The 19734-nt window shown below is 33.8% G+C and overlaps 1 protein-coding gene and 1 non-coding gene across 3 annotated transcripts; one reads left to right on the plus strand and one right to left on the minus strand.

The window, feature by feature from the left end:
• Positions 1–32: 32 nt before the first annotated feature.
• LOC105337307 (protein pigeon) lies at positions 33–19672 on the minus strand. 2 transcript variants are annotated; one of them, XM_066081300.1, is made up of 32 exons: positions 19478–19672; positions 18085–18161; positions 17560–17613; positions 17289–17358; positions 16828–16881; positions 16305–16460; positions 15068–15117; positions 13592–13774; positions 13282–13299; positions 12074–12123; positions 11840–11880; positions 10987–11117; positions 10584–10671; positions 10137–10208; positions 9727–9819; positions 9363–9536; positions 8371–8531; positions 7362–7431; positions 7158–7255; positions 6367–6597; positions 6021–6100; positions 5545–5686; positions 5352–5447; positions 5072–5160; positions 4509–4603; positions 4045–4093; positions 3868–3938; positions 2748–2809; positions 2290–2377; positions 1015–1080; positions 621–701; positions 33–420 (listed from the first exon to the last, which is right to left on the minus strand). In XM_066081300.1, exons 1-32 carry the CDS (start codon positions 19581–19583, stop codon positions 305–307), a joined length of 3012 nt encoding a protein of 1003 aa, XP_065937372.1. In that variant the 5' UTR covers positions 19584–19672; the 3' UTR covers positions 33–304. The 2 variants fall into 2 exon arrangements, with proteins under 2 accessions (XP_065937372.1, XP_065937373.1); XM_066081301.1 differs by lacking the exon at positions 13282–13299.
• Trnat-agu (transfer RNA threonine (anticodon AGU)) lies at positions 9168–9240 on the plus strand. The gene has a single exon. It is a non-coding gene; the product is annotated as a tRNA-Thr (tRNA).
• Positions 19673–19734: the final 62 nt, after the last annotated feature.

Here is a 19734-nt window from a genome sequence, read left to right on the forward strand (position 1 = left end):
CGTGCATAGACAAAACAAAAAGCAAACACAAAGACAAAAACAAATCTTTATTATATTGCACAGATTCCCTTGGTATAATTTTAACAATTAATTTAAAGTATCACAGACATTGGGCTTTCATGGGATTGATATTGTTAGCGAAGACAAAAATATACAGGCACAAACTTCATAAAAAGTCCATAATTCTTGCAGAAAAATGTCTTTGAAATTTTATACGAAGTTACATAACTGATCAATTAAATGCTTGCCAACTGGAGGGACCATTATTGGAAGGGGATGGGGTAGGGGGTAGCTGAGTGTGGCACTAGAAGTTGACTGTGGACATGTCGTACTTATTCTCCTTCTTCGTGTGATACAAAGCCACGTCTGCCAGGAAGCTGATGTCCAGAGGATTCTGGGAGCTGCTCCGTTTGGATGAGTCTGAAAAGGAAATTTAAATGTGAATAAATAATCTAAGATCTGCTGAGGGAGATAAGAGAAGAGAAGTGTTACACTAAGCACATAGAAAAAAAAGGAGATAATAATTATTCACAAAACTTTGAATAAAAGTATACCAATATAAACAAAAAAATGTACACAGTATTATGTGATATTTGATAATGTAGTTCACAAATCCTTACCCATCTTCTCCAAGTAATGTAAGAAGGAAGACAGAGGGGGGAAGGATGTCTCCGACAGGTTACCGGAGATGGAGCTCTCCGCTGTAAAAATAAAAACAGAGATCACTATCCTGGATCTCTTTATATGGAAACAATTCTATGAAAATGACTTCACTCATATCTTTTCTTAAAATAAAATGATTAATTTTAATCCCTCCATTTCTTGGATGGTTTAAGATGATTGTCAGAACCTGATTAGTTACAAATTGGCATATATCTCTTATCTTTCTTGAAGCTTAACACAAATTTTTCAGCTTATTTTAATTTTAAATGTGGGGGGCAAATATTGACAAAGTTTTCTTTTGTTTCAAGAGTCACAACAACACTGGCACTACTTATTGAATCAGTCACTCACATCGGTCTCTAGCCATGTACGACAAATCTGACAGACTCCTCTTGGACTCTTGTTGATTGCTGCTATCTGGAAATAATTTAATTCTGATTGTAACGCCTCATTTGATTGGCTAAACAAATTCATATATATCGTAGCCTATAACATAACTTGCCTGCATCCCAATACGATGCGCATGCGAAACGTATTAATCTGCTTGACGTTACGTTTAAATTTTGTACAAATTGACATCTTTTAACTCATTAGTGGGCCCTATTTTCTGATTTTAGTACTAAAAAATTAAATTATAAGGAATAAATTTAAGTTCTACCTAATAATGTTATACGAGTATAACATAACTTCGCGGTTTATAAAGCGTAAACTGCCCCAAGTTTTGTTATATCTTATAACATAGGTAGAACTTAAATTCATTCCTTAAATGTAAAAACATCAAAACTCAAAAACACCGTTCTATAAAAATATTAGTGGGTTTGATATCAGTGAGAAACTGACAATCTCAGAGGGCCTTACTTTAAGTAAAAACCATTAAAATGAAAAGGACTTGTAAATGACTGTTTGACATTAACATATAGAAAGTTAGTTCAAGGTCACTGCACACTTTACTCAAGGGCACTCAATGTTTAAAGAATGAACCAGGTTTTATAAATGGGAGATATGAAAATCATAAAACGATATCAGCTTTGACCTTGCTTTGACATGCACCTTTTCCAACCAGCAATCATAGGTGGAGTATAAGCTACATGTAGATGGGGCCAAAGGAGGACCAAAATATGCTCTGACCAATGATCTAGATCATATACATGTAACTTCAAAGACCTTTGACCTATGATATAGAAATTTGGTTCAAGACTTCACTACTTATTCCTTATCCATTAGCATCCCTTGGATTAAATAAGAACCAGATGGAGCCAAAGGGAAAAGAAAATTCACAGACTTCTATGACCTTGACCTTTGAACAAGAAGCTTTGTTCAAATTACAGACAAACTTCGTTATCTTGAACTAGATGGGAATTTTGAAAAACTTCAAGATCTACGAGTATTCAAGACATCAAGGGTAAAATACTTAAAATATAAGTGGTTGGGACTTACGAATAAATTTGACATGTCCATTGTATTCGAGATATCAGTGTTTGAGATATCAAAGTTCAATTGTAATTGTGTGTACTTAATTTTATTTTAAAATTACTTATTTTAACAATGATGATAGAGTGGATAATATTACAGTGAAATTCAGTTTACATTAGCAGTTAGATGAGAAGGTGCTCAGGAGCAGCTTACCAGTAATGGCCTGGGACACCTGTTTGAGAGCGAAGTACCTCTGACACACCGGGTGATTCCATTCCCGGTAACACTCCTCTGCCAAGTTCTGGAAACAAGCATTGAAGTAGCGTGGAATCATTTAGATTCTTGGGGGCAATTTTTGTGGATTATTTGTCATTTTTTAAAAGGTTCATTGAGTTCTTATTTCTTGGATTCACTTGTACATATATTTGAAGAAACACCATATTTTATAATACACTTGTGATGTCAATTCGTGGATGGGGGTATACCCTCTAAATCCACAAAAAACTGATTGAGCCACCATAAAATTCCAACAATTTAATTATGTTGTTTACAGTGAATTTAACTTAATATCATAACATAAGCTTAGAATAATATCATAATGCAATACATTAACCGTATACAACAAGTTAATCAATCAAATAAAATGAATGAAGACAGAAATAGTAGGTTACCTGGGGCAGCCTGGATATGATCTGTTGTTTGACCCTCACCCCCTCAGGAGTGTCTCGTACATCTGTTGGACATAATATGAGATAAGCCATAAGTCTTTGACGTTAAAACACCGATGTAAATTCCATTACAGAGTAATCCTACTTGTCATCTTCAGCATCTTAACATTAACCGTTCACATGTGGGCGAGGAACACCCGAAAACTTCATTTGATTCATTACATTCAGTCCGGCAAATTTTGATTGGTTGCTTCTCTTATTGAGAAGTAAAAACCAAATTTGAACTTTGAAAAAACGTACATAGCCACAAATATATCTAGGACTATTAAGGCAATGTGCGTATGATAATACAGCAAAACTCGAATATAACGAACATGGATATAGCGAATTTACGGCTATAACAAATAATTATTCATGTCCCGGCAAATTTCTTATATAAACCTTTAGAAAATTAATGTAAATAACGAACACGGCTATAATGAATTTACGGCTATAACGTACTACAGTAATTTAAGACCCCCGCTGGCAAAATCTTAACATATTTTATCATTTTTATAACAAATTTTTTCCATTTCAAATTTCATTGAAGATACATGCAATGTTAAGATGCATATATAAAATACTCAAATTCAAATAGTATACGTTTTTTTTTTAAATTAAAATGAAATGGTTATTTTGACATTTTTTGTAAATGACGGTAATACTAATTTCATAACTTACGATAGTGTGGAAAACTGTTAACCGATTATTTTATAACGAATTTTATAACGAATTCGCTATAATATTTTAGACGAATTCGTTATAAACGTATAGCGAATTACGGCTTTAACAAATTTTTTTTTGCGGTCCCTTGAAATTCGTTATAAACGAGTTTTGCTGTAATACACTGATAGGAAATTAAACTGCAGAAACATTTATCATTAATTTTATAGTTTTAAATTTCAAGACAATTTTGGTGGCATATCATTCTTGATTCATAAGAGGTGTAATTTTGTGGTAAAAAATATGATAATCATGAATTCCAGCTAAAATTAATACTCCTGAATTTAGAGTAAAAGGTACAACAGTAGGATCTAGTTTTTGCACAGGTTACAGTTGTATTGCGTGAGTATATATACTGTACCTGCCAGGACCTGAGCCATGAACTCCCCCGTCAGATTTAGTACTCCATGGTCCACATACTGCAGGAACAGGCTGCAGAAAAAAGGTCAAATATTTGAATAAAATTAAGAACTACTAAGTAAACCATAAACTCTATGTAAACAAGTGTTTGATTGGACGACCAGTGCCTTTGTCTTACCTTGTGCTCAGATTGCGGTAACCAAGCGCTGTAAAGTATGATATGAATCCTAAAAAATTAATAAAAGGTAAGTCACATGGAACAAAAATGTATTGGGAATTTGTGGAGAACATAGCTCAGTGGTCTAAGGTGTTTGGCCATTACTGAAATGTCACTGAATTTTAATTTTTTTTAAGCAAATGTAAGCAAGCTTAAGCTCTCTTGTCTATCTAGTAGATAGTTTTTGCCTACTTCTGTAATAAATTGTATTGTTTAATTATTATTTAATCAAACTCATTCATTTCAAAGATGTATGAAAAGAGGAATCTTAACTGCTAAAAGATTCTTTAAAATTTGTCAAATGGCATGACTGTGTGTATCGAAAAACATGTAAGATTCATTGGCAACAAGTTTTCAATAAAATTCTGAAATGGAAGATAATTGGGGCATACATAGTTAAAAGAGAGGGGATAGTTGGCAAGTACCTTGAGGCAAAGGAAATGACATTTCCTGACAAATTTGGTAGTATCTCTCAAATAGCTGGAACAGCTCGTACTCATCATCTGAGGATGGGTCAGTCCTACAAACAAACAAAAGATCACAGAAACTTAGTAAGAATCCCTGACATCCGACAAACAATAAGGCAGGACATCTCAGAATCAATGACATCCAACATAAATGTGTCAATAACCAGTATACCATGCTTACAGATATCTTTATCGTATCGGAGTATCATGGTAAAGTTAATGCCGATATAACAGAAATTTTTATTTCAAAATACTTAAAAGATTCCATTAATGTATTATTTCAAAATAGTACATAAAGATTGGGAAAGAATCTTAGTTTTCATGAAATGACACGGGACCTGAGTGTTTACAAAATACTGATAAGAGTGGAAATCCAAATCTATACAATAACAGAAGACCTTAGTTCATTCAGATCAGAGGACAGATAAGTATCAAAAAGGATTAATAGATAAGGATAAAATCAAAAAGTTGTATAAGGCTCTAGGGAACCTTAAAGTTCCACATTCTAACAGATTCCTTACAGGTTTGGGAGAAAATCTAGATCTGTGTACGGTAACAGAGGACCTCGAAGATTCCACAGGAGGTGACAGAGTTGTCGGGACTGCTGAACCTGCAAATCAATAAAATCAATGTCAGGAATGTCTGAGCATCATGTCATTTGCACATTTGTTTAAAAGTCTTTCAGTAAGAAAGAATGAGGAAGATAATAATTATATGGTAACCACATCTATTTAGATGTAAAGAATTATATATGCATGTATTCAGGTATCAAGGCATTATAAGTTTCAAAATACAACATACCTGGCAAGCAATGTATTCCTTGGCAACAGATTGACCTTTTGACCTTGCCTCTTTCCTTAGATACTTGAAGAGGTGACTGGTAAACAAGTCTTTAGTCTGCAATATGTAAGTCAGGATCTACCTCAATATCATCCTCAATAATTAATAGACTGCTTCTTATTGTATGAAGAAACCAACAACAGAGAATTCATACCACATCTAATGGCATCTGTGACAGTTCTGCTATGCTGTTCCCCTGAAGGAAGGGTGGGGCCGTCCCTAGCACTGAGTCTGGTCTCACTCGCTTCATACTGCTGTTGCTAAAGTTAGGGTTGCCCGGGGCAGGGGAAACTGATCTAAAAATAGATCATACAAACATCATGAGAAAGACGAAGTTGAAATATCAGAATGATTCTTGAAATACATTGTACCATTATAGTAGACGTATATGTACAACACTTACAAATAACATCTACATTATTTTTTCATAAATGTATCATGGAAGCAGCAATTAAAGTACAGGTACCTGGTATGATGTTTTCGATAGATATCTTTATTTTACAAAAATGTGACAATTTTTATCTGTCTCAACAAGTTACCAAAATCATTTTTTGGCCATGACAAAATGTCAAATATTATATATTAAGTCTATAATTATGTGTATGTTGTCTTTGCTACTAGTAATCTGACCTGCTGGATCTGGATTTGTGTCCATGGAGACAGGAGAAAAATAACTGGTCCTCTGTCTTAGTTCCTTGACTTGATTCACCCTGTAATGAAAACCAGGAAAAACATGTCATTACATTTTAAAAGGAAAAAGAGATCAATGTGCCAGCATCGGGGACCGAATCAGGGTCACCTGGTCCAACAACAGGGATATTACCAAAAAACAAACAGATCCAGATCATTCAGCTGAAAATCATTTTTATATACCTAACCCCCTCTAAGATCATTATTAATAAATGTAAACATGGAATCAATACACCAAATACCTTAGGTATGTACAAGTACATCAGGATAAATCAGCCCTACCCACCATCAGTTTGAGGTCTTTGGCTCTGGTCTCACACAAGGATTTCACGGACTTGTGGGAGAACCGGTGGAGTTCCTCCAGCTGCATCCAGCGTAGGTGGTGCCTCAGAATGTCCCACATGTCGTCGCCCACACTGCCCCGCTTCTGGGTCCGGTCCTTGGCCGACTTAGACGCAATGTTTACACAGGCCAAAAGGGAGTAGGAGATTCGCGCAATTCTTTCCCCTTCATAACTCTGCAATGTTTATGGATAAAAGAGAAATACTTAGTTTTTCAGTCACTGCCAAATTAAATCAAATGTTGCTGCATTGCTCTCCCCTTCATAATTATACATTGTTATGGCAACAAAAATTATTGTTTAGTTTTGCAGGCACTACCACATAAACTTCTGCTGCATTTATTATTTTATTGTTGTATTGAAAAAGAGGAATATTCAATGTTTCAAATTAAGTTAATAAGAGAAAATTTAGTTACATCCATATGCAAATCTTGTAATAAGTAAATGAAATAATTTATCTGCCTGCCTTTTGAAATTATTGCCTTGAAAATCTAACTTTTTTTGGCCTTATCAATTGCATTCAAATGTTCAGTAAATACTACATGTACATGTAAATATTTCACAATAATGAATGGATAAGTTACTTTTTTTCTTTTTACATTGATAAACTTAATCTTTCACAATTGACATAAGTGAATGTTTTCAAAATGTAATACATTTTAATCATAATTATGTGTGTCTAACAAAAAGATTTTTGTAGACAGACTGGCCTTATATCTTTCATTTGGTTTTCTGACCTTCTCAAACTGTCCTCTGAACGTGTCGGAGGCTGTGAACGGGACCAGCTTCAGTATTTCTCTGTCAAACTGCCGCCTCATACTGGAGTAAGTGGTTGCTGAAACAGGAAAATAAATCATCAGTGTCCATGACTACTGACACAAAATTCACCTTAAATTCACTCTATGCGGAATTTGATAGGATCTCTAAAATTAATTCCTGACCTATGAGAAACTCGGCCATCAGTGCTGGTACCTCACAGCTGGGAATGTCATTGCTCAGCATCTCAAACAGCTGCAACATATAAGAATATGTATATTGATTTATAGAAAGTTTATACTGGTACTCAAAATACTGTGAAAGTACTGCATGTTAAAATTAAATGTACTGTGAGCAAGCTTAAAAATGATATCCCCCACAAAGAATATAAAATAACTCAAGTATTTCTCTATTGGAAAGTAATATATGCAACATTTTTCTTACAGTGACCTTGAACTTGCATAAATGACCAAAGCTCAAGATCTGGACATATTTACAGGTCACGAGCAATCTTTGAGTCAAATTTTAGCTTCTAATCATTTTCCATTACAAGATATGGCCTAAACAGGAATTATGCATTTTTTTAAATAATGACCTTGAACTTGAACAACTGACATGGGAACAAGTTCATAACACACCCTCAGGTCATGATCATTCTTTATTTGAAGTAGGAATTCCAATGTTTCCCCATGAGAAAGGTATAGACTGAAGATAAATTATGAACTTTTTCTTCCAATGACCTTGAACTTGCCAAAATGACCTTGGGTCAAAATTATGACATACTCTTAGGGCATAAGTAATTTTAGTGTGAAGTAAGAACTTGGTAAATACAATGTTTCTCCATATAAAAGATAAGGACTGGACATGATTACACAGATTTATAGACAGACAGACAACATAATTCCAAAATAACCCCCCCCCCCCCAAATTTTGTTTGCTGGGGGTATAGAAATGCCAAGCAAAGGATAATAATTGTCAATCATTTGTAGGCATATATACTATTTAGACAAGATTCATTGAAATCGTTTTTACCACAATCAGCTATACATACATATAAAATGCATTCCTGACTGTTAAAGTATACATGTACATGTAATTCAATATGCTTTTAAAACCCATTTCCAACCAAGTGTTATGTTGATAAAAATTACCAATGATAATAATGAAGCATGGCTCTACTGACATAAGACTAACCCGTTTGATCAGGAAGAAGTCACGCGTCCTGGTCAGTACGTAGTGTAACAGCGCCGCCCTGGTGGTGGACATGTAACAGTGGATGAAGAGCTGCACCAGCATCTCCATGTTAACATGGACCCGCCACACCTCACCTGTTCTGTTGTCATAGAAACTGATGCCTGAAATATCACAATATTGTAAGAAAAAAATGGATTTCACATACTACAAGCCTAGATTAAACTGATTTTTGTTTTTTATTGGCCTTTTCTTTGCTCTTTTTATCTTGAACTGTATACTTGGTAAAAGTTGAGGTCAAAAGTAAATGACAGATCAAGTTCAAGGTCATTTATCCATTTTAAGGTCAAAGAGATCATAACTACAATTAAGCAAAAGCTCAGCTTGCTGCTTTATTCATTTTTTTTTCAATTCAAATATGATTATTAATGCTCATCTGGTGTTCAATAAAAAAAAAAAAACCTATTGCAATTGTAGTAGGAAAGGAGGAATGAGTATATAAAGACCATGAAAACATATGGCTGGGCTGGGAATCAAACCCAGGACCCCTGCAACTCTAGTCAGGAGCTCTATCACTGAGCTACCCAGGCCGATATCCACGGTCCAGCCATATGTTCTCGTTGTATTTATATACTCATTCCTCCTTTCCTACTACAGATGGTGCCGTGGCCTTCCTTGCTCAGGCATATATATGTAATTAATAAGTCCTGACAAGGTGAACTTGTGTTGGGTCTTCGGGGTTGAAGACTATTTAAGGAGGGAGGAATGTAGTAGTTGGGGCTGTATGGACCGTGGATATCGGCCTGGGTAGCTCAGTGGTAGAGCTCCTGACTAGTGTTGCAGGGGTCCCGGGTTCGATTCCCGGTCCAGCCATATGTTTTCAAGGTATTTATATACTCATTCCTCCTTTCCTACTACACAATATAAAGTTATTCATCTATGGAAGCAAAATAAGATCTGTATATGAGGTCAATTATAAGGACATTCTAATTTACCGGCTGGTGAGTCTCTTTGAAGTTCATGTAAACTAGTATTTGACAAGCTCATTTTTTCAGCAGCTACAGACAGCAATGATACATCAACAATGATTGGAGGACTAGTGTCATGTGACTCCCTACTTCCTGTGACCTTGAGGTCACCATTTCTTAGAACTGAATCAATACTACGATCTACAAATAAAGGTTAAAAAATGCATGTTTTGTAATAATTTATATTTATATAATATAATACTTGAAAAATCATTGTTTCATAAAAAATAATTTTATTAATATACAGTCATGTAACTGAATAAGAGTTTGTATTTTGTTGGATAATGAGACATAGGACCATTTAATTATGTTATCAAGTGATTTGACCTACCATGTAGAAGGATATGCTGGCATGGCTCGAATTCAATTCCTACATTCAGCAGATGGACAAAATGACCGGGTAACATCACCATTAAATAATCACCTGAATTCAGAAACACAAACTTTAATTTTAATGATAAAGTACGCCATGGTGAACATTTTTCCAGATACAATGTAATTCATTTTCAACATTTAGGAAGAGTCTTATAAAAACTGATCATTTTTTTCATGAATTTTGATTCAGATTCTGTGAAGACCATGCATCAATAAGTCATTTCAATAAACCTTAAGATTTAGTTGTACAGTATATATATTGTCCACTAAAATGATTTGCTACATGTATTGATGTACCTGTATGAGATAATAAAAGTTTTTTTTTTTTTATATGCAAACTAAAATTCCACAGAGGCACTGACTCACCATGCCAGGAGAAAATGAGTCTGTATTTACGAGAGTAAGGTAGACCAGTGACACAACCATGGAGGGTTTTGGCTGCAAAAGTAAAATGTACCCTATAAACATGTATATACATATACATGGTTTGAATATAGATATACTGTATGTAGGGAAATTATTCGCCTCTGTTTTTATTTGCCCCTTGCGCCCTTGTTGATGGCAAATTTAAAACTGGGTAAATTCCAATGTTTGAAATGAACTCAACTTTGTCTGGGCGATTCCAAGACAGGACGGAACTGTTTGCAAGTGAGGAAGGGCGAATATAACAGGTGGCGCAAAAATAACCCTGTATACAATACCCTCCCCCTGGATTATTTTCTCATCACCTTCACATCAATTTAGCCCATGCAGGCATCTATCAAACATTTTTGTGAACAATTCTTTACTTTACACAGTCATGTAGTAGCTTACCATGATGCACCATACAGATATAGTAGTTTATATCCGTAGTTTCCTCATCCGACTCGGATAAACTATGGACACTGAGAGGGGACGGATTCTGGAACAAAGAATGGCTAGGATACTAAAGATTTGTTAAACTTTATTAAATCTAGAAATCTTCAAATGTTATCATAATCACATATTATTTATAAACAGCTACCAAAGATTACATTCATTTGATTATATGATTTTGAATCATTTGGATTGAACTGCAATAAAGATATCAAAGATCGAAGGAAGAGTTAACACCTTCAAGTAATATGCATGTTCCAAACAAACATAATCTTTTATTAGTATATTTTTCCAATTAAAAAAAAACAACACAACAAACAATAGCATATTGACTTAAACAAGAATTCAATTTAAATCATACTGGCCCTGGCGATTTTTTGCTTCGTTTGACTGGTGATCGCCGATCTATGGTGTAAGGTGTCTCCATCTTCTGGTAACAGATGCAGAACGTCCCATTGGCCAGAGTCAGAACAACCATATTGAGGTATGAATCTGAGAGTTATACAATAAAATGCATTAAGATCTCAAAACCATTCCTAACATATGAACTAGCAAGTTTCAAAACTCATCTGGAGAATAGAGTGTCAGTCTATGTGTGTATTTATACATTGTTATTTTACAGCTGACAGTGAAATATCAGGGTTCATGGTAAGACATATGTCCATCTTAAACTCTAGATTCCTCATGTATATACTGAAAGCATTTGTTGCTAAATCATTATGACAAGAGTCTAGCATTTTAAAATTAATACAGTAAATGAATATTAATTGTGTTGTTTCACTGATAGGAAATGTTGACAAATCCACCAGTTTTCATTTACCGATAAAGAAAGGAGATTGGAATAGCACATATTCTGGTGAATTTTCACAGTTCAAACTATTTGCAATTATAATTTTGTGAAAGTTTTGTTGCTTTATTCTTTGGCAAATTTTTAATCATCAAAAATAATATTTCATCATACTTAAGTCACCAAATATATAGAATATACAGTCAAACTTTGTTATCTCGAACTAGATGGGGCTTTTGAAAAACTTCGAGATAACCAAGTATTCGAGATATCGAGTGGAAAAATAGGTGGTTGGGACTTAAAAATCACTTCGACATATCCATTGTATTCGAAATATCAGTGTTTGAGATATTGAAGTTCAACTTACTACATTACAAGAATAAATACATGCAACTAATGTAGAGATAAACTGAGTATAGATACATACCAGGTATCCCACAGTCCAAGTTATCATTGGAATATTGGACTCTAATAATAAATCAAAACAAGTTGTTTTTATAAACAAACTGAGTTATGGAATAGCTGAGTAATGCAAACATTAAATTTAAGAACATTAGCTCTCTAAAGAACATTTTTTGTAATAGTAAAAATAGTTGGACTGCAATAATCAACTTTTACTGTTAATCATAAAATTAATTCTGTTGAAGTTCTTGTAACTTACTTTGATGTAGATTTGATATGAGGAAATGGAAATTGTATGGGAATATCCAACTGAAAGAATCAAGTTAATCTGCCTGAACACTAGAAACCACAAGAAAGCAAGACAAAGGATACACATTTTTTTTAATCAAAGATCCTACAGATTTCCTTTTAAAAAAATCCACCCTTTTCTGTTATTTGAAAAAGAAATAATATAAATGGCAGTATTTTTGTTCCAAGACCAATAATATGAAATATCATTATTATGCATACCGGTAATACAATGTTGTTACGCTATACTTACAATGTTGTCATGCTATTATGTTGTTATACTCAAATCACAATGTTGTCATGCTGTTACACTTTACTCACAATGTTGCCATCGTGTTATGTTGTTGAACTCTACTCACAATGTTGTCATGCTGTTACTGTTATGTTGTTAAACTCTACTCACAATGTTGTCATGCTGTTATGTTGTTGTGCTCAACTCACAATGTTGCCATGTTGTTATGTTGTTATGCTTTACTCACAATGTTGTCATGCTGTTATGTTGTTATGCTTTACTCACAATGTTGTCATGCTGTTATACTCTTATACTCTACTCACAATGTTATCATGCTGTTATGTTGTTAAACTCTATTCACAATGTTATCATGCTGTTATGTTGTTGTGCTCAACTCACAATGTTGTCATGCTTTTACTGTTATGTTGTTATGCTCTACTCACAATGTTGTCATGCTGTTATGTTGTTATACTTTACTCACAATGTTGTCATGCTGTTATGCTCTACTCGCAATGTTGTCATGCTTTTATGTTGTTATACTTTACTCACAATGTTATCATGCTTTTATGTTGTTATACTCTACTCACAATCTTGTCATGCTGTTATGTTGTTATACTTTACTCACAATGTTGTCATGCTGTTATGTTGTTATACTTTACTCACAATGTTGTCATGCTTTTATGTTGTTATACTTTACTCACAATGTTATCATGCTTTTATGTTGTTATACTCTACTCACAATCTTGTCATGCTGTTATGTTGTTATACTCTACTCACAATGTTGTCATGCTGTTATGTTGTTATACTTTACTCACAATGTTTTCATGCTGTTACTGTTATGTTGTTATGCACTACTCACAATGTTATCATGCTGTTAATATTCCGTAATTATGCTCTACTTACAATGCTGTCATACTGTAAGTATGATGTTGTTATGCTGTACTTACAATGCTTTCATTCTGTAACTATAATGTTTCCATGCTCAACTCACAATATTGTAATAATTTACATGATAATTTGTTTGGTATTGATACCAACAAGGCTATTTATATATATTGTGATGTTTTGCTGTACACATAATGTTGCCATGCCTTACAGCTAACAATGCTGTTGTGCTGTACTTACAATGTTGTCATGCTGTACTTACAATGTTGTAATGCTGTACTTACAATGTTGTCATGCTGTATTTACAATGCTGTCATGCTGTACTTACAATGTTGCCATGCAATATTAACAATGCTGTCATGCTGTACTTACAATGTTGTCATGCTGCGAGTTCTGGTAGAACTGCACACAGGACACACTTGGGGCAATGCGGGCCCTCTCCCCCTCCCCGCGCTTGACGTAGTGTAGATAGTACAACCGTTGATGGACCACGTCCCACTGACACCAGAAGAATCGCTTTATCAGCTGCTCGGTTCTCGGCTGGTCTCTCATCACCTTCAAATTGTAGATTGATTTACATGGTAAAACAAGCATTCTGAGAGTATTGCATAAGCAATACACGTCCCCTACCGGTTTGTATTATTCTATGAAAGCTTCCAAGCACACAACTATTTCAGAGCTATTGTAAACGAGATGTCATGCTTTAATCAGAGATAAAAGAACAGAGGAAATTAAAACTATATAGTTGATATAGAAATTAAATAGGAAATAGGTAAAATAATACTCTTTATTTCATCTCCTGTAATTTCGCAAAGTCTATTCTGTATTCGCTGGTAAAAATTTGTGAAAACAATGTACTGTTATGCACAATATCAATTCTTACCGTCTTCTGTACCCCGAATCAAACCAAACAGTTAAACAGCCCAACCCGACAACGAACCCGATTGTAATAATAATACAAAAAAAAACCTGCCGATTAAATTTACAACACAATGCTTGAAACTATTTTATAGAATTTATTTGTTTGTTAGAAATGATAAAAGGAATGGTACAAGGGAAAAGGAATGGTACAAGTAACGCACGATATTATTACTGACTACATACTGACCTCGTTTATTCAGTTACACACCGAACCCGATAACGAACCCGAACATTAAAAAATTGGAATATAAAAAATTAATTTTCTCGAAAATATGTCAATCAGACGCTACAAAAGTGTAAACTTGATCTGTAGTTTGACATTTTGAAGCTGTTCAGCAAGTTTCATATTATTCCTCAAATGCATAAAGAAAAAAAGTGTGGAAAACTGAAGTGGGACAGACAGACGGACTGATGGACGGACAGACAGACGGACGGACGGACGGACTGACGGACGCAGAGGAAAGCTATAGTCCCCTCCGGTGAAACCAGTAGGGGACTAATAAAATTGGTCCTGCACATGTAATTGTAAAATATCTTTTCCAGAACACTTTCCTGATCATGGTTTTATAAGTCAATCCTTTCACATGTGAGGTTACAAGGATACAAATTATGCATCAACAAGATGAAATACAACAGACACTGCTGCAAGATTCTTTTTGTCAAATGGTCATGCAAATGTATTTCAGTACATAGGTATTTTGTTTCTCTGGCAAAACATTTCAATGATGATAATGCAGCAGAAATCTTGTTTTACTTTTATTGCAAGTTTTGAGAAAAGAATAACAACTTTCTTTTTGAAAATAAGGTTATCCCCTTTTCAATATGGTAATAAATTTGTTTATTGTTGCAGCAGTTGAAATCTTACAATGGTGTTTAGAAATTTGGCATAACTTACAACAAATCTGAGTTAAGAATTCATTAACTTACCACTCCCTTTTCTCCTACTCTGCCTAACTTTATGTGATACAGTCCAACAGCTGAAAATTAAAAATGTTACAATTTAATTCACTCACTGTAAACATCACAGCATTACATCATTAGTATTTATACATGTAGTAACACGTCCATAACAGTTACTGTGCTTTCGTTAATGGTCATGGGAATGTATTTTCTTGGATTTTATTGAAAAATACCTGTAGATTCAAAGAATCTGATATGTTAATTTGTTGACCTATCTCTTAACCAATAAATATTACACAGGGCGAAAATAACCCTGTATACAGTAATTATGACAGCACAGCATTCAATGATTAGGTCATGTATTCTGTGCTTATGGCGTATTGTGTTTTCATCAATATTCGCTGAATACCAATTTTCGTGGATTTCGTTGTTAAGTTTATCCATGAAATTAAATGTTCACTGAAGTGCAATTTCTACTATCAATTTATTGATGGGGTCATTGGCCACGAATTTACGTATCCTTAAATTGAAACTGTGATTTTCACTTTATCCACGAAAATTGATACCCTTGAATATTAATGAAACCACAGTATCTAATATGAAAGATTATCTGTACTGTACCTCCATGAAACACATAAATTACACAGCATTCAGCATATTCATTATCAGTTGAATAAATTTCGAGTAGTTTATATGCAGCATACCTTACCTTTGCAGCGTGACATTTATCATGCTTGAATTAATCTATTTACAGCATGCATTACAGTGAATATATACTCTCTATGTAGTTTTACAATGCAGCTGGCCATCATTATGAGTTGAAGAAGATGACCTGAACTCTTTTTGCAGCAGAACTTACAGTGCAGCAGCATAGATGACATTTAAGAGAGATGACCAAAACTCTAAGAGCAACATAACTTACATAGCATTCTATAGCAGCTTTAGCTTATGATATTAAGAGATGACTTGAACTCATATATGTGCATCATAATTTACAGTACAGCAGCATAGTTTATATTTTAAAGAAATGACTGGAACTAGTGAACTCTATATGAAGCATAACTTACAATACAGCAGCATAACTTACACTTTATATATACCGGTATATAACCTGAACTCTTTGTGCAGCATAACTTACATTACAAAGGCACAGCTCACACTTTATAGCTGCTTGACCTAAACTCTACGAAAAGCATAACTAACAGTATAGCAGGATCTAACACCTTATAAAAATGACTTGAAGGTTATGTGCAGCATTACTCACATTCCCTATGGAGCATGACAATGAGATGGGACTCTCTATCTGACTCCTGGATGTCGTACAAGAACTGTACTTTAATGAACTGCTGTCTCTCCAAGTTAAGGGAGAATACTCTGGTACTGGTGGCCTGTATCTCAGCGAGGAACACAGTGTAGATGTCTGCAAAGAAAACAGGTGCCCTTTTATCTTAGCAATTACAAGTACAGCCAACAGCGATATAAAGTCACTCGTACATCTTTTCAATCACAAGTCCTGTTAAGGAGGTATTAGACACCTCCATATTGTGCACAGAAGTATTTTTCTTGTGAGAAAAAGAATGAAAAAAACATTATATTTTTCCTGCACAGCCTTAATGTCTAACAGTGTAGTGCATTAGGTATAAGTGTAATATGTTCTGAAAGCCATAAATTTGAAACCAGCCATAGCTTTCACAATTCTTACCTTCATAAAAAGTTTGAAAATGCATATATTTTATGGTCAATCATTGTACAATTTGAAAACTATAAAATAAATAATCTGTATATACCTTTGCCTGGTAATTTAGCTGCTAGAGAGTCCTCTCTGTTTAATACGGTAAAAGCTGAAAGAAAATTAATTTAGTTCGTGTATATTTACATGTAGATATTTGTCCTAAGTTATTTTAAAGATATTCAGTTTGTTGCCCTTAAGTTTATTTTCTGACTCTTTTGATAAAGAGTCTAATATAATACGCAAAGATCACTGATGAAGAGGTGAACACCAAATTAGTTGTAATCAATGTATTATTAGGTTTTTTGTGTGTTTAAATTGTTGGCTTTTTGGCAGATCAAATAAAAAAAAAATTTTTAAACAGCAAAAAAATTTCATTTGAAAACATATTCAATTTTTACCACAAATTTAAAAACCACAAAAAATATAAAACATTCCTATTTTTTAGCTACTTAGACTGAAATTCACCAAACGTTTCTGACGACAAAATCCACATTTACTTGATATTTGGTTGAATACCTAAGAGTGATTTCCCTTGGTTGACAGAACATGACACAATGTGAACTCTCTGGTTATAAATCCATAACACCTACAATATTCAAGAGGATTCTAATAGAGTTGATTAAAATAAGAAATTGATTAATGTCGAAGAGAGACATGGCTGCATTTTAAAGTAATAGTGGTGTTATTGTAGGTATAAATGACAACAACATCCTATCACATTAACACAATCCTGATGTATGGATTTATAAATATTTAAAAAAACCCTGAAAAATTGAAGGTTCCTTACATCATGTTTCTTCTTGATAGGGTCATACAGTCCCACATGAGTACATATTGCTCCCTGAAATAGATTCATTGAAAGTAAATTTATTGAATGAAAATTAATAGCCATATTGGATAGTGTTATAATCCGCAGATGTACAAGTAAATTTTAATTTAAATGTGTTTTCAAAATTTGAATTGAAATAAAAAAAAATCTATATTTTTTACATTTCCTACATGTACATGTACACAATCATGTAACTGTCAATCTATTAGAGTGGAAATTATACAAAATATTCAGTAGGTACAATACTGCCACATTCATACCATACCAACCCTTTAGCTCAGTAGGTTAAGTATTGGTTTATAAGCAAACATTCATGAGAGTGGTCATCTCCCCACCCCGTAATGTTTCTTACGAGAGGACATTCTTAATTACCTAAGCAGGTTTAATTGCAATTAAACCTCTTATTATTTTTAGTTACTCAACAATGGAAAGGTTAAAGATGACAATGTACCAAAAAAAAAAGAAAATACTTCCCCAATTTACCTTGCTGCTTTGCGTGACATCATCCCACGTAAACAAGATGTTTCCATTCTTTTCTTGGTTCAAAATTCTTGGATGTTCTGAAGTAATGATATAACTATAGTTATATAGATCAGATGAATAGAGCTGAATTTAATCCTCTGCTGTCAGACATTAGTAATTTGTAATGGTCATTTTCTGACACATTTATATATTTACATCTAGTCTTTTTTAATATATTTATCTCTATTCAATAACTTCTAATATATCACCTGTTAAACAGTATATTGATAAAACAGGTTGAGAACAATCGACCAAATGGGATATAATAGCCCGTTTGGGATATAATATCCCAAGTGGGATATATATTTAAGTGCAAAAAATAAAAAAAATATTTTGTTAAAAATAAGGAAAATCCGCATTAGGATAGACGAAATGTAACAACTTTTGGTAAACAACTTTTTCTGTAACCATATTATTATGGAGATTGATCCCTCAGTATATCCAAAACTTCTTGGGGATTAATCTTGCAAATTAACTTATAGGTTTATGGGAAAACTTGCTAACCAAAAGTTGTTGTCTGTGATATACATTAAAGAGACATGGTCACGATTTTGGTTTAATTGTATTTTTCTGTTTTTATTATTTACAATGCTTTAGAAATGCATTTAATATGCATGACCAAATGAAATTTGAGTGTCATTAGTAAAGTTATAAGCAAGATACAGGGCTCACAATTCTTCGTCATGTAAACAAGGCTTGTGCCCTGTTTTTGTTTACATTAGTTCAATATACCAGTAAGTGTTCTTTTTCAAACTGATTTGTCTATCTTCTTATTCATTTTAGGCATTAAAAATCAGATCCTAACATTTACCACAATCATTTCAGGCTGAGGTCTAAAACTGGAGTTCTCACTTCAATGTTCAAAACGTAAACAAAACCTTTGTTTACATAGCAAAGAATTGTATGCTCTTCAACTCGCTTATAACTAAGCGAATGGCACTCAAATTTTGGTTGCCTATTAAAAATGCCTTGCTGAAGTAATATAAACATTATTAAAATTGGAAAAATAATTTTTGACCAAATTCGTGACCATGCCCCTTTAATGCCGATTTATATCAAAAATTTAATTTTTTAACCCTTTAAATTTAGATTCCATTTGGAATATTATATCCCAAATGGGCTATCATATCCAATCTTGGCGATTGGTCACACCTGTTAAAGGCTTATAATTAAGTGTCATATTTTAATATTTCAATATTCTTCAAAATCATTGACAAATTTGTGTAAAACGTAACATATCAAATTGTCTCATTAAAAATTGCTATTCAGATTAAAAAGATTCACACACAAAATTTCTGAATTATCAAGTTGCGTGGGTCACTCTTTTTATCCTTTAATTGATTTTGACACATACCCGTGTCGTTGGCTGTTGCTGGCAGCCGCTTTTCGCGTCGGCGCTGTGCAACAAAATCAGCGGCATCCACCACTATGTTGCACACTTTTCTTAGTTCTATCATCATGAATCAAACATTATCCGCATTTTAATCTTATGACCATGTACCAGAAAGTACACCTCTTTTTAGTTTCAGTTTCAAACGGAAGTAAACAAACGCACGTGATCGTTGCTGACCCTGACAGGAAGAGGCGTGGCAAAAAATATTCGTTTTTATT

Source organism: Magallana gigas, chromosome 4 (genome assembly GCF_963853765.1).
Source record: "Magallana gigas chromosome 4, xbMagGiga1.1, whole genome shotgun sequence".
NCBI classification, from domain to species: Eukaryota; Metazoa; Mollusca; class Bivalvia; order Ostreida; family Ostreidae; genus Magallana; species Magallana gigas.

What these genes read in the sequence shown, in the direction of transcription:
- LOC105337307 (XM_066081300.1), bottom strand. Translation starts at nt 19,583, where the DNA reads ATGATGATAGAACTAAGAAAAGTGTGCAACATAGTGGTGGATGCCGCT. An exon ending in AGCTAAATTACCAGGCAAAG is followed by an intron (nt 16,461 to 16,827) that starts GTATATACAGAT and finishes TTTTCTTTGCAG; the next exon opens with ACATCTACACTGTGTTCCTC. An exon ending in GGTGTCCCAGGCCATTACTG is followed by an intron (nt 1,081 to 2,289) that starts GTAAGCTGCTCC and finishes AATTATTTCCAG; the next exon opens with ATAGCAGCAATCAACAAGAG.